At 38.8% G+C, this 13,729-nt stretch overlaps 1 protein-coding gene across 3 annotated transcripts in view; it reads left to right on the top strand.

The window, feature by feature from the left end:
• The window catches only part of POLR3K (RNA polymerase III subunit K), an 85,350-nt gene that overhangs the window by 2,704 nt on the left and 68,917 nt on the right, over positions 1-13,729 (top strand). Inside the window, exon 2 of one of the 3 annotated variants that reach the window (XM_072602328.1) lies at positions 13,048-13,135. The exons of the other annotated variants lie outside the window; for them this stretch is intronic. Within the exon in view, the coding sequence (XP_072458429.1) occupies positions 13,048-13,135 (88 nt within the window). The remainder of the gene's footprint in view (positions 1-13,047; positions 13,136-13,729) is intronic. 3 annotated transcript variants of the gene reach the window in all.

Genomic DNA, 13,729 nt, shown 5'->3' on the forward strand with positions numbered 1-13,729 from the left:
CTTTTCAGCTCTGGTCTTTTCCTCAAGAATGCTTGAAAATCCTCTATTTCATTGAATAACCATTTTTTCCCCTGAAGTATTATACTCAGTTTTGCTGGGTAGGTAATTTTTGATTTTAATCCTAGTTCCTTTGACTTCTGGAATATCATATTCCAAGCCCTGTGATCCCTTAATGTAGAAGTTGCTAGATCTTGTGTTATCCTGATTGCATTTTCATAATACTCAAATTATTTCTTTCTGGCTGCTTGCAATATTTTCTCCTTGACCTGGGAGCTCTGGAATTTGGCTACAATATTCCTAGGAGTTTTCCTTTTGGAATCCCTTTCAGGAGGCAATCAGTGGATTCTTTCAATATTTATTTTATCCTCTGGTTCTAGAATATCAGGGCAGTTTTCCTTGATAATTTCTTGAAAAATGATGTCTAGGCTCTTTTTTTGATCATGGTTTTCAGGTAGTCCCATAATTTCTAAATTGTCTCTCCTCGATCTATTTTTCCAGTTCAGTTGTTTTTCCAATGAGATATTTCCCATTGTCTTCTATTTTTTCATTCCTTTGGTTTTGTTTTATAATCTCTTGATTTTTCAAAAAGTCATTGGCTTCCATCTGCTCCATTCTAATCTTTAAGGAATCATTTACTTCAGTGAGCTTTTAGACCTCCTTTTCCATCTGGCAAGTTCTGCTTTTTAGGGCCTTCTCTTCATTAGCTTTTTGGATCTCTTTTGTCATTTGGGTTAGTCTATTTTTTTAGTGTTATTTTCTTCAGCATTTTTTGGGTCTCCTTTAGCAAGCACTTGACTCATTTTTCATAATTTTCTTGCATCGCTCTCATTTTTCTTCCCAGTTTTTGCTCTAACTTCTCTTACTTGTTTTTCAAAGCCCTTTTTGAGCTCTTCCATGACCTGAGACCAATTCCTATTTTTCTTGGAGGCTTTGGATGGAGGAGCTTTGACTTTGTTGTCTCCTGTTTGCATGTTTTGGTCTTCCTTGTCACCAAAGTGAGGTTCTATAGTCTGATTCTTTTTTTGGTTTTTGCTCATTTCCCCAGCCATTTACTTAACTTTTGAGCTTTTTGTCAAGATAGGTCTCTGCTTCTAGTGGAGGTAGGGGATTTACTGCCAGCATCTGGATTCCCCCGCAATCTGTGGGCCTGGAGTTCCAGAAACAGTTGCTGTCTTTGCCCCTATTGCTGCTGTGGCTGCTGCAGGTTCCCCCGTCCCCTCCTGGGGGCTCTGCCCTGGGGTTGGGGCCAGACCACTCCACTCTCCCACACTGGTCCCACAGGCTTTTCCCACTGACCTTCCAATTTGTCCTTGATGTTTTGGTGTCATGAAGTCTGGAAACTGCCCCAGGTGTGATAGGTTCAGTCTCCCCAAGACCTGCTCAGGTCCTGTCTGTGCTGGTGCGATTCACTCTGGACTGCACCCTGCCCCTGTGTGGAGTGACAGACACTTCCTGGCAACCTTTCAGGCTGTCTTGACTGGAGATTTGCTTCACTCCATCATTTTGTGGGTTCTGCAGCTCCAGAATTTGTTTAGAGCCATTTTTTATAGGTATTTGGCTGGGCTTGGGATAGTGCTCTAGAAAGTCCGTGCTATTACTCTGCCATCTTGGCACCACCCCCTAGCACAACAATATTGCACCACAGTCATACTAAAACTTGTTTAACCATCCTCAATTCATGGATATCCTCTCAATTCCAGTTCTTTGCCACCTCCCCCCAAAATAGCTGCTACAAATATTTTTGTGTATATAAATCCTTTTCCTTTTGAAAAAATATTTTTTTGGGATACATATCTAGTAGTGGTATTGCTGGATCAGAGGTTATGAATAGTTTTATTGTCCTTTGGCTATACTTCCAAATTGTTCTTCAGAGTGGTTGGATCAGTTCCCAACTCCACCAACAGTGCATTAGTGTCCCAATTTTTCCATATTTCCTCCAACATTTGTCATTTTTTTCCTTTTCTGTAATATTAGCCCATCTGATAGGTATAAGGTGGTACCTCAGTTGTTTTAATTTCCATTTCTCTAATAATCAATAGTGATTTAGATCTTTTTTTGTATGACAATTGATAGCTTTTTCTTCATTTGAAAACTGCCTGTTTGACCATATCCTTTGGCCATTTATCAATTGTGGAATTGCTTATATTCTTATAAATTTGGCTCAATTCTCTATATATTTGAGAAATGAGGCCTTTATCAGTGGAAGCTACTTGTAAAAATTGTTTTCCCAGTTTTCTGCTTTCCTTCTAATTTTGACTACATTGATTTTTCTGCTTTCCTTTCTATCATTTTGCCTCTCTTATCCAACTCCCCTCCTATTTTCCTGTAGGATAAAATCAATTTCTGTACCCAACCGAGTGTGTATATTATTCCTTCTTTGAGCCAAGTCTGATGAGAGTAAGGTTCAAGCATTGCCTCCAACGGTCATAATAGTGATAAAAATCTTAGGAATTACAAGTATCATCTTCTCATGTGGGAATGTGAACAGTTTAACCTTATGGAATCCCTTGTGATTTCTCTTTTCCTGTTTACCTTTTTATGCTTCTCTTGAGATGTTTATTTGAAAATCAAATTTCTATTCAGCTCTGATCTTTCATCAGGAATGCTTGAAAGTCCTCTGTTTTATTAAGTATCAATTTTTTTCCCCTGAAGGACTGTACTCAGTTTCTCTGTGTAGGTAATTCTTAATTCTTATCCTAGCCACTTTGCCCTCCAGAACATCATATTCCAAGCTTTCTCATCCTTAAGTGTTGAAGTTGCTAAATCTTGTGTTATCCTTACTGTGGCTCCACAATATTTTAATTGTTTCTTTCTGTCTACTTGTAATATTTTCTCCTTGACTTGGAAGCTTTGGAATTTGGTTATAATATTCTTGGGAGTTTTCATTTTGGGATTTCATTCAGGAGGTGAATGATGGATTCTTTCAATTTCTAATTTGCCCTTTGGATCAAAGATACTGAGGCTGTTTCCCTTGATAATTTCTTGAAATATGGTGTCTAGTTTCTTTCTTTGATCATGGCTTTCAGGTAGTCCAGTAGTTCTTGAATCATCTCCCCTTGATCTATTTTCTGGGTCAAGTTTTTCCAATAAGATAATTCACCTTTTTTTTTCTATTTTTAAAATTCTTTTGGTTTCTTGATGCCTAATGGAGTCGTTAGCTTCCATTTGTTCAATTCTAATTTTTAAGGAATTATTCAGTGAGTTTTTGTACCTCCTTTTCCATTTGGCCAATTCTACTTTTTAAGGAGTTCTTCTCTTCATTGGATATTTTCATATCCTTTTCCATTTGACCAATTTTGCTTTTTAAGGAGTTCTCTTCACTGGATTTTTTGTGCCTCTTTTACTATTTGAGATATTCTGTTTTTTAAGGAGTTCTTTTCTTCAATATTATTTTGTGCCTCCTTTATTTAGCTGTTGACTTTTTTCCTCATTGTTTTCTTACACCACTGTCATTTCTTTCCCCAGCTTTTCTTCTACCTCTCTTACTTGATTTTAAAAATCTTTTTTGAGCTCTTTCAGGAATTTTTTTTGAGGGGGCTGAGACAAATTCACATTTTTCTTTGAGATTTTTCATGTAGCTAGTTTGACATTGTTGTATCTAAATTTGTGTTTTGCTCTTCTTTTTCACCATAGTCAGGTTACTGTTTTGTTGTCTGCTCATTTTCCTAATCTATTTTGTAACTTTTTATGTATGTTAAAGTTGGACTCTTCTCTTGGGGTAGAATGGGCACTATCCCAAGCTTCAGGCTTTTGTGCTGTTGTTTTCAGAGCTAGTTCTGGGAGTCTGTAAGTTTTTAGTTTTTTCAAGGTAGCATGAACTAAGAAGAAGTGTTGTCACTGTTCTCCTGTCCTGTACTTTGGTCTATGAGTGACCACAAATACTCTTTTCTTCCCTGGAACTGCTTCCTTGCTGCCACACACTCTAGTGTGCTAGTGTTCCTCCTTATCTTGGCACTGTGACCCAGAACTGTGTATGGGCAATGCAACAGAGTCTTTCTCTTAGTGCCAACAAAGGATCCCCCACAATCGCCTTCTGACCAGTCGTCCAGCTCTCTTACCCTCTATGGGCTGAGAGCTCTGGAAGCTGGATTCAGTTGTCTCCAAGGCCTGCTGCTGTCCTGGCCTGGCACTGCCTGTGTTGGATTGTGCTCTACTGTCATCCTGGTGGACATACATTTACTGCCAACCTTTTAAGGGGTCTTGGACTGGAAAAATTGTTTCACCCTATCCTTTTGTTGGTTCTACTGCTCCAGAATTCATTTTAGTGTTATTTTAACGTTATTTGAAGGGAATTTGGGAGAGCTCAAGTGAGTGCTTGCCTCTACTCTGCCATCTTGGCTCTGCCCTTTCACTAAATACGCTTTGATCCAATGATACTTGCCTTTTTGGTGTTCCTTGTGAGTGGGATAGACTTAGTGAAGACTCCTCAGATTGTAATTTTTCTCTCAGGGGTGAGGTAAGGCCTAAAGGCTCAAGGTTACAATATTTTTAGAATAGAATAGTTCCATATAAGAATATAAAACTGTGTAGTGTATTAGGGTCTCAATGATTGGACAAAACTTACATAATTCCTCGATGTCTTCATTTCAAAAGGGATTGGTTAGATTTCGTGTCTAGAATGTAAGACCATATTCTCAGCTAATGAGGATAATGGTCAGTGGGGGGAGGAGGGACTTGCGTTAGGGTCTATATAAATCACTGTCCTTTTCTTTGTCTTCGGCTTTCCTACTCCTACAGGTGAGCCCCACTTCTCGAGAATCGAATAAATCACTTTTCTGTCATCACTTTGAGAGGCCTCTGAGTAATTGATTTATGTAGGGACCTGAGCCATCCCACACAGTTTGGGGGCACGCCCGGGATCCGTGACCTTTCTGAGAGACGGCTGACAGCTCAGTTCAAAGACTGGGCGCCCGTGGGGAGATTTCCCCATTGTCCTTGAAAAGGGCTGCCGGGCCTCCCTCTCTGCAAGGTAACGACCCGAAGCAGAGGAACTAAGTGAAGACAGAAAAGAATAGAGATAGGGACTCCAAAGACTCCGAAGCTGTGAAGTGTGTAAAAATGCCAGCCGGTTGGTGTTGAAGTTGCAGTCAGGCAACTTGTACGCGTATACGACCCAGTGGTAAGCGCAGGGTGGGGCCTGGGGGTCAATTCGTTGAGTCTTAGATAGACTCGGGGAGAAGGTGACGACTCCCAACCAAATTAGTGGACTGCAGGACCCCAGGGTGAAGGGCCCCCCCAAAAACGTTTTCTGGGTGACTGCTGGTGATGGGCGACCCTCACCTGAGAGCTAGCAAGGGAGCTAGCAGGAGAGCTAGCAAGGGAGCTAGCACAATTCGTTGAGTCTCAGACTCGGAGGTGTTGGCGACAACCCTTGACCAAAATGGGACAAAAGCAGTCCAGGAATAGAGCTTCGGAGTGGAGTCAGGAAGAAATACCGGTAAATAGTCCCTTGGGAAACCGATTGCAAAATTGGCATGAATTACCAAATTATAGAGAAAAGAATGTAGAAGAAGATGATTAAGTACTGTTGTTTCATATGGGGTGAAAAGACATTGGAGGAGGAGGAGGCACAGTCTGGCTCAAATATGGTTCCTCCGAGGACTGGGTTTGCCAAAAATTTAAACCTATATGTACTATTCTATTCTGTTAAATGTTTTGTCTGTGTATGCTGTGTTGGTATTTCTGTGTGAATGAAAGTCTGTGTGTCTCTGTTTTTATCTGATAAGGTTGTAAATTTAGCCAGCCAGCCAGCAGGAGCAGAAAGGCTGAGCTGAACTGTCCTTGAAATTCCTGTTACTCCCTTTCTTCAACCCCTCCAGACTAGTTTCAGAGGGGCGGAGGGACAAGGAGAGAGAGAAAGGAAAAAAAAAAATCTTTTTCCCTCAGACCTAAGAGGCATGCTGGCAACCATTTAACCATTTCCTGCCTCACCCAAAAGAAGAAATTTTAGTGTAATGGGGAATAACAGAAAGTTAAGTGAATTCATTCTGGTCGTATTTGGAATTGTGAATAGGTGAAATGTGTCATTCTTAATTTAATGTTTCAGATAGGTTAGAATTTATTAAAGTTTGGTGGAAGTAAGCAGAAGATTAGAAAGTAAAAAAATCTCAAGTAAGCAACTTAGAGCTGAGAGTTTTGGATTTAGGTTTAATTAGATCAATATATTTGATGCCAGACAATGTATTTAAAGTAAAAAGATAATAAGTTTAGGTTTTTCTTTTTCTTTGCAGGGTGGGAGGGCCAGAAAGGGGTGGCCTTGGGAATCCTGGCACAAATAAGAGGAGGGCAGAGACACCCAGTAGCATTTCTGCCAAAAATGTTAGATCCATTAACAAAAGGATAGGTATTTGTTAGATGCAACATTGATCTAATGTAACTGTTACACGATTTTAAATTTTGTAATTTATTACATATAGATTGGGGTTTTAAAAAGATGTGATAGAAATTTGATAATTTGAAACTTACATTTGGTTATAAAAAAAGAGCTGAATAGGTTAATGGCTTCTTTTAAGTTTTAAGTAAACTTAAATAAGTTTAAATTTTTAGGTAATCCATCTAAATATTGTATTAGAAATTGCATTGTTAAGTTAATTAATGAATTGGTTAAAAAGAGCTGTTATGAATTTTTTTACAAGAGTTTCCTTGTTGTAGCATTCTTATTAAGAAAATGAGAACACTTTAAAAATGTACATGTATATATATATATATAGGTGTGATTTTCAAGCCTGTTTCATCTGAGCATGTATTATGTTAACAGTTTATTTCTGTTGTTGAAAAGGAAATTTACCTAAAATTGTTTTTGCCATGAATCAAGCATTTACTCTAAAGTTATTTTTGTAAAAGAAAGTTTATGGGCAAATGTGAAAAGGCTTTGGGTTTAGGTCTTTTCTTGTGATTTCTGTCAATTAGTTTCAAGGGGATTGTGATAAATTGCAAACTGTTCATAAGAGAGGAAATATTTGTTGTATTAAGAAATACTTTGTAAAATCTTTCGTATGGGTTTTTGGAAGGCCTACCTATCCAATTTGTATTTGTAAGTTACAAAAGTGGGAAGAATTTAGCTTCTCTAATAGGATATGAAAATGCAATTGGTGTCATCTGAAATTTATTGTTTGGGTTCATAGCTGAAGCAATTTGTTATCACTTATGAAAATTATGTTTGCCATTTGTAATTCTAATGCTAAAACCTAAAGCTGGTACACTGTGTGAATATGTGGGGAAAGAAGCAGTCCTCAGGCTAGTAACAAGTACAGACCCAGAAGCTGAGGAGATTGTATATAGAACTTGCTTTGGTGAGAATTTGAAAATGTACAAGAAATGATCTTCAGTGATTGGCTCTTTAGGGCAAATTTAAGATCTAAGAGGTAAATAAAATCTCTGGGAACATTCTTTCTAAATTTAATGGGAATAAGTAGATATTGTGTCATTGTTACATAGAACAAAATTGGGATTCAAAGTTAGCTGTAATTGTATTTTATTTACAGGGGGATTCAAGGAAAGGAATCCCTTACAAAAAAGGGGGGGGGGGCAGGTGGTCTGGGAGCTCCAGGAATGGTCTTGATGGGAGTGGCCAGTGAACTGGAGATTTGGACTGATAGAATTAAGAGTGGGAAGTAGAATAGACTTGGGCATAGTGAAAGAGTGGACCTTAGAAGAGCCGGTTCACGTGGAAAAAACAAAAAACAAGGAGTTTTCAAGGTGAGGTTTTCCAGGGCCTTTAGACAGATGAGACTAAAACTCTTTTGGGGTAATGGACAAAGGTCCCAACTTGGAATGAGATCTTTACATGTTACAAAATGATGTAAAAGCAATTAGTATTAAAACAATTAACTGAACTAATTACTGAGACTAAATCAGAGACATCCTCAGTTTGGGAAAAAGAATTTCAGTCTAATTTTCTTAGAGGTAGGTAGCCTCTGGTAATATTTGGCATTGAAAGTTAAATGATTGTTTTGATTTGAATCCATTACATAAACATAAAAATTCAAGTTAGTGTTTGAACTTATCACATGTGTAGCTCATTCTTTTAGATTGAGCAGGGTTAGAAAGGGATAAAGTAGTTTGGAAAACAGATATAAATCTATTAGAGCAATGACTTATGATCGTTATTCAATCAGGAATTAGAACATGTATAGAAAGGCATGTAGGCTACTTAGACCTTCTTCAAAGATGTTCCTTGGCCAATGTGAAATTAGTCATGTCTGAAACTGATTATTGGAGCTTGCTATTTTAAGATTTTTCTGGGACTATTAACTGACTTTTCTTCTGAGTCTAACTCCAGGTGTGGATAGCAAGAGAGGTGGTCTGAGCCACTGATCCATGATGCCAATAAGCCTGTGAGATGCTGGTATGAACTGCAAAAAGGTGATCTCATGGGAAGGCTGGGAGAGCGGCTGTTCAGCCTGAGCTGAGGTAGGATTCTCCTGACTCAATTTCCCCACTGACACCTGGTAGACTTTAAGCCTGGCTGAATGCCAGTTGACAATCTACTCCTGCCTGGAACTGACATGAAGTAAGGGAGATGTTGTTTCCCTGTAATGTCCCTACTCTTAGTGGCAAATTCCTAAAATCAGAAGTTTTGTAAGTAATAATACCAGATCTGTTGAATAATAGATTGTTGGTAGGGGAACATTTGAGGTTAAGTCTAAAATTGAGCTAACAGGTTTAGGACTTTAGACCAACAACAATAAGTTAGGGTCCTCTAATTCTTAGTAATAGTGTGGAGATGATTAGGTCAAGGGCTTGTGAGACTAGCATGCACAGTTATTATTTTGTCTTAGTTGGTTAGTGTTAAATGAAAAATGGTTTGTGGACTATATTGTAAATGCTTTAAAAGAAGCATCACATGATCAGAAGTTGGAATTGTTTTATGATGTGATATGCACTGTGTTAAAAATGATTATTTATTGTATTTATATAAGTACTGGAGCCTGGTATTGACTCCTTACTGAAATCTCATCTTCCTAATGAGGGAATAAATAATGACTTACTGTGAAATGTAGAAGCTGCATTTTAATGTGAATTTTCTTTTTTTGTTAAATGACAATTTGTCAAAGTTTCAATTTTGATTTTTGTAAGAATGATAGGAGTGGTAATCTAAGATGGTATTAAGTTCAGTTCTGTAGGAGAGTGGACATCTGGATTTCTACAAGAAGATGAAGAGAAGAAGATGCTGAGATGCTGTGCTGACGACTGTTTGAAGGAGCATCCAGATCAGAAAATTTCATAAGATGATATTTCTCCCCAGACTGCTGTATGAGATGGAACCTCTAAATGGACAGTTCATTAATTTAAATCTCTGTATCTGTACTTATGACAAGGGGACTGCCCCCTGTAATTTGCTAATGTGTCAGTCAACTTTGCTTCCTTCCCATATTCATAAAAAAAAAAAAGGAAGATAGATGAAGGGAAGGATTCATAAGGGAAAGAATGTGAAGAGGTATTTATGGATTGGATTTAGGTATGGAAAAAGGAAAAATAAGAGGAGGGGAGGAATATGGGTAAGCTGAACCTTGAACTATCTATTCCCCCATCCCAATTCAGAAAATGTTTAGCATGATTGGGAAGCCAGTAGACAAAGTTATGGAAAGTTATTGCATTTAAAAATTTTAAAGTTGTTTACTGTCATTTATAATTATTGCTATTAGTTATTAAACTCTCAAGCTTCATGCTTGGAGACACACTTTGTCAGTATTTAAAAGCTCCGTTTGAAGCGTGTGTGAGAACACACAGAATTTGGAAAGGGATAGCCAATGAGGCATATATATATATATATTCATTATAAGTTTTGTTATTTGGGGAACTATACTAGGATTATTATTGTTTGTTCTTAACAGGATTCTCTGTTCAGCAATTGTCCTAAGCCATTAATCACAATATCTAAACAGGACTCTTCTATTAAGGCTGTGTGGACTTGACAAACCGTGGGAACAATGCAACCAAAATGTAATACCCTGGGAATGTCCCTTTTAGGCATGATCCTGTTCCCACTGCTGGGACACCAGGCCCCAGTTACCAACCCCACTCTTGAAAATAGTTTCCTGGCCCTAATTCAGACCATTGCAGACACCTTTGAGGTATCTGACTGTTGGATTTGTGGGGGACCTCAGCGGTTAAGCCAATGGCCATGGGTAGCAGTACCGCTGAGTCCAGTCTGGATTTTAAGTAATAGATCTGTAGTACATGACAGAACAAGATTCTGGACAAGCCAAGAGAAACACCAATGGTCTTTGTCCGAATCAGTTCCAGGTGAACATTGTTTAAACCAAACAGGACCTGAATTGCAGAAGACATGGCTGGGAAAATGTAATTGTAAATGGACATTCACACAAAGGCCAGAAACCCTGGCTCGTATTGACTGTGCCCAGTATGCAAACAGATGGAATCAGAATGGTATTACCTGTTCAGATGGTAGGGTGATTCCCTGTACCCATTCATTTTTCCCACCCTCTTCATACGAAGAGAGAACAAAAGGGGAATATCACAGAAGTTGTAGGTATAAGTTTTACAACCCCTCTGATCCCAGAAAACCATGTGAAGGGTGTCACGACCATGACTATTTGTGGAGATATGTAAATATGAATAGTATTAAGAATAACACAGAATATAAAGAATGGGTATGGAAGTGGGAGAATGGAACACATAGGATGATGTTTGATACTTTGTGGAGTGTAATCAATAGAACTGGGGAGAATTATCAACATTGTATATGGAAGAGGAAACAACAACTATGGAAGGGTAAGTCAGAGATCATGAAAGGGGGACCATTAGGCCCGGATGATGTGAAGTACTTTCTGGCTATGGATTATAGAGTAAGACTGTTTCTAGAGGAAAATCCTGCTTTGAGAGGGCATTATTGAATATGTGGACAGACAGCCTATACTCACCTTCCGCTAAACTGGAGAGGTGTTTGTTACATTGGATTGGTGAGACCTAAATTCTTTTTCTTGCCTGAATCAGGGAAACAGCATCTAGGGGTCCCTCTATATGATGATCTAGCAAAAGAAAGAGGAACATCGACACCTCCCTCACTCAGACTGGAAATGCAAATGGGTGGGGCGATACTTGGTCTCCTGAGAGGATAATCAGAGAGTATGGGCCTGCAACTTGGGCTCAATACAGGAGCTGGGGTTATAGAACCCTTATATATCTGTTAAACAGACTAATCAGACTCCAAGCAGTAGTTGAAATTATAACCAATCAAACAGCAAAGCCTTTGGACTTATTGGCTGATCAAGCCACACAAACTAGGGAAGCAGTACTGCAACACAGATTAATCTTAGATTATTTACTTGCAGAAGAAGGAGTTTGTGGGAAACTCAATTTATCTACATGTTGCTTAAAAATTGATGATAATGGAAGGATAGTGAAAGAGATCACCAAGAATATCAGGAAAGTTGCTCATGTTCCCATACAAACTTGGGGCTCCCCTTTCAATACATCCTGGTGGTCCTGGTTTGAGGGGAGCTGGTGGAAGAGGTTACTGTGGTTTGGCCTTATAGCAATTAGTGGTATTGTATTACTTCCTATTTGTTTATCTTCTTTGATTTCACTAATTACTAAAATAGTTAGAAATTCTTTGCTAAAACTTGCTAGAGTAGGAGAAAGGACTGAAGGAGCCATTCGACTGATGATATTAAAGAAGGAAGGTTGGGCACCTGTGGAGACAAGAGACAGGAATGATCCTGATTGGGATGAGGAGATTAATAGACAGTGTGAGATCATGTTACAGAGCTGTGGTTGAAATATCCGTGAGAAGTCTTCAGGTTAATAAGTAAGAGGAGGGATTGAGTGGGATAGGTTTAGTAAAGACTTCTCAGATTGTAATTCTTCTCCCAGGGGTGAGGTAAGTCCTAAAGGCTCAAGGTTACAATATTTTTAGAATAGAATAGTTCCATATAAGGATATAAAACTGTGTAGTGAATTAGGGTCTCAATGATTGGACAAAACTTACATAATTCCTCGATGTCTTCATTTCGAAAGGGATTGGTTAGATTTCATGTCTAGAATGTAAGACCATATTCTCAGCTAATGAGGATAATGGTCAGTGGGGGGAGGAGGGACTTGCGTTAGGGTCTATATAAATCACTGTCCTTTTCTTTGTCTTCGGCTTTCCTACTCCTACAGGTGAGCCCCGCTTCTCGAGAATCGAATAAATCACTTTTCTGTCATCACTTTGAGAGGCCTCTGAGTAATTGATTTATGTAGGGACCTGAGCCATCCCACACACTTGTACAGGATACTCCATTTTTCAATACCATATTGTTTCTTTTTTTAAAAAATTATTTTTATTTTCAGCTTAACATTTTCTGCTTTCTCCCCCACTGAGGAAGCAAGGGAAAAAAATAATCCAGTTACAAACATTTATAGTCAATCAAAACAGATTCCTCTGTTAGTCACATCTGAAGAATATATGCCTCAACCTCTGTTCTGAGTCAGTCACTTCTCTACCTAGATGTGGGTGACATGTTTCAACATGAGTTCTTTGGAATTGTGGCTTGTCATTGTGTTGATCACTGTTCCAGAGTTGTTCTTAGTTGTTTGTTTTTACAGTATTGTTATTCAGGGGTGTTGGCATTTGACCTACTGAGTATTAGAACCAAGAAAGATCTTCTAGGCTAGCTGGTCCTGTCCTATAATTTTGCAGATGTGGAAACTGATAGCAAAAGAAAGGAAATGACTTGCCCAAGATCACACTTCTTGTGGGAAAGCCTGGATTCAGAGCCTGGTATTCTGACTTTCAGTTCAGTCCTCTCTCGGTTGTGTACCATTTGCTTTTTCGTTTTGATTGTCTTTGGTCTTCCTGTTCTAACTTCTCTGGATTATCCTATTTACACCTAAACTTCTTTTCTCCCATTCTGCGGCCTCCCCTCAAGGGTCTGCTTTGACTGATACATTTCCATCTGTTTGGTCAGTCTGTCTCTTGTTCAGTAGTTTTCTGAACCCTGTAGGATGACGTTAATGATGAGTTAAATGATGTTGCCTGGATGGGACAGATGGGTGTCATTCGATCCTCTGGGGTTCTGATGTGGTGATGTGGTTTGCTAGGTAACAAATCGGAAGTATCCAAAGCTGAAAGAAGTGGATGATGTGCTGGGAGGAGCTGCTGCCTGGGAGAATGTTGACTCCACTGCAGGTGAGAGCCGGGCCTCCTGCCAAGGGCGTCAACAGCAGTTGTACCAGTGGCTGCTGACCACTTCCCTTCACATCACATGCTTGAAATTGTTCCCCATGTAACGAGGACCAGAGCAGTGCTTGATATTTTTTTTTTGCAAGAGCTATTTCTATAATACTTTAAAGTTTGCAAAGCATTTTACTTACACCATTTAAAATGCTTTTTATACTGCATGACTTCCCAGAGAAAATGTGCCTCTCATCCACTTCTTAAATTAAGATTAGGAAATATAAAATCTGTAACAGATGAAGAATATTCTTCACTTTTGTATGAACTACCATTTAAGAGAAAAAGATCAGGCCACTGGGGGAGAGGGAAGAGGCAGAAGAGCAGTAGTAAAAGCCTCAGCGTGTCAGACCTGGGAGGCAAAGCACAGTCCCACCGTGTACTTCTCTCTTAAGAAAGTATGTCTTTAGATTAAAAAAAGTAAGTGACATTGCTAGAATTTGGTATAGAAAGCTTTGTCTGAATGCCTATCTGAAGCACATATATTCTTGGACTCCTCTTTTCTTAAAGGGGTATTAAAAAAATTCTCAAAACAAATGAGTTTTGGTT

This window comes from Notamacropus eugenii, chromosome 1 (genome assembly GCF_028372415.1).
Source record: "Notamacropus eugenii isolate mMacEug1 chromosome 1, mMacEug1.pri_v2, whole genome shotgun sequence".
Lineage (NCBI taxonomy): Eukaryota > Metazoa > Chordata > Mammalia > Diprotodontia > Macropodidae > Notamacropus > Notamacropus eugenii.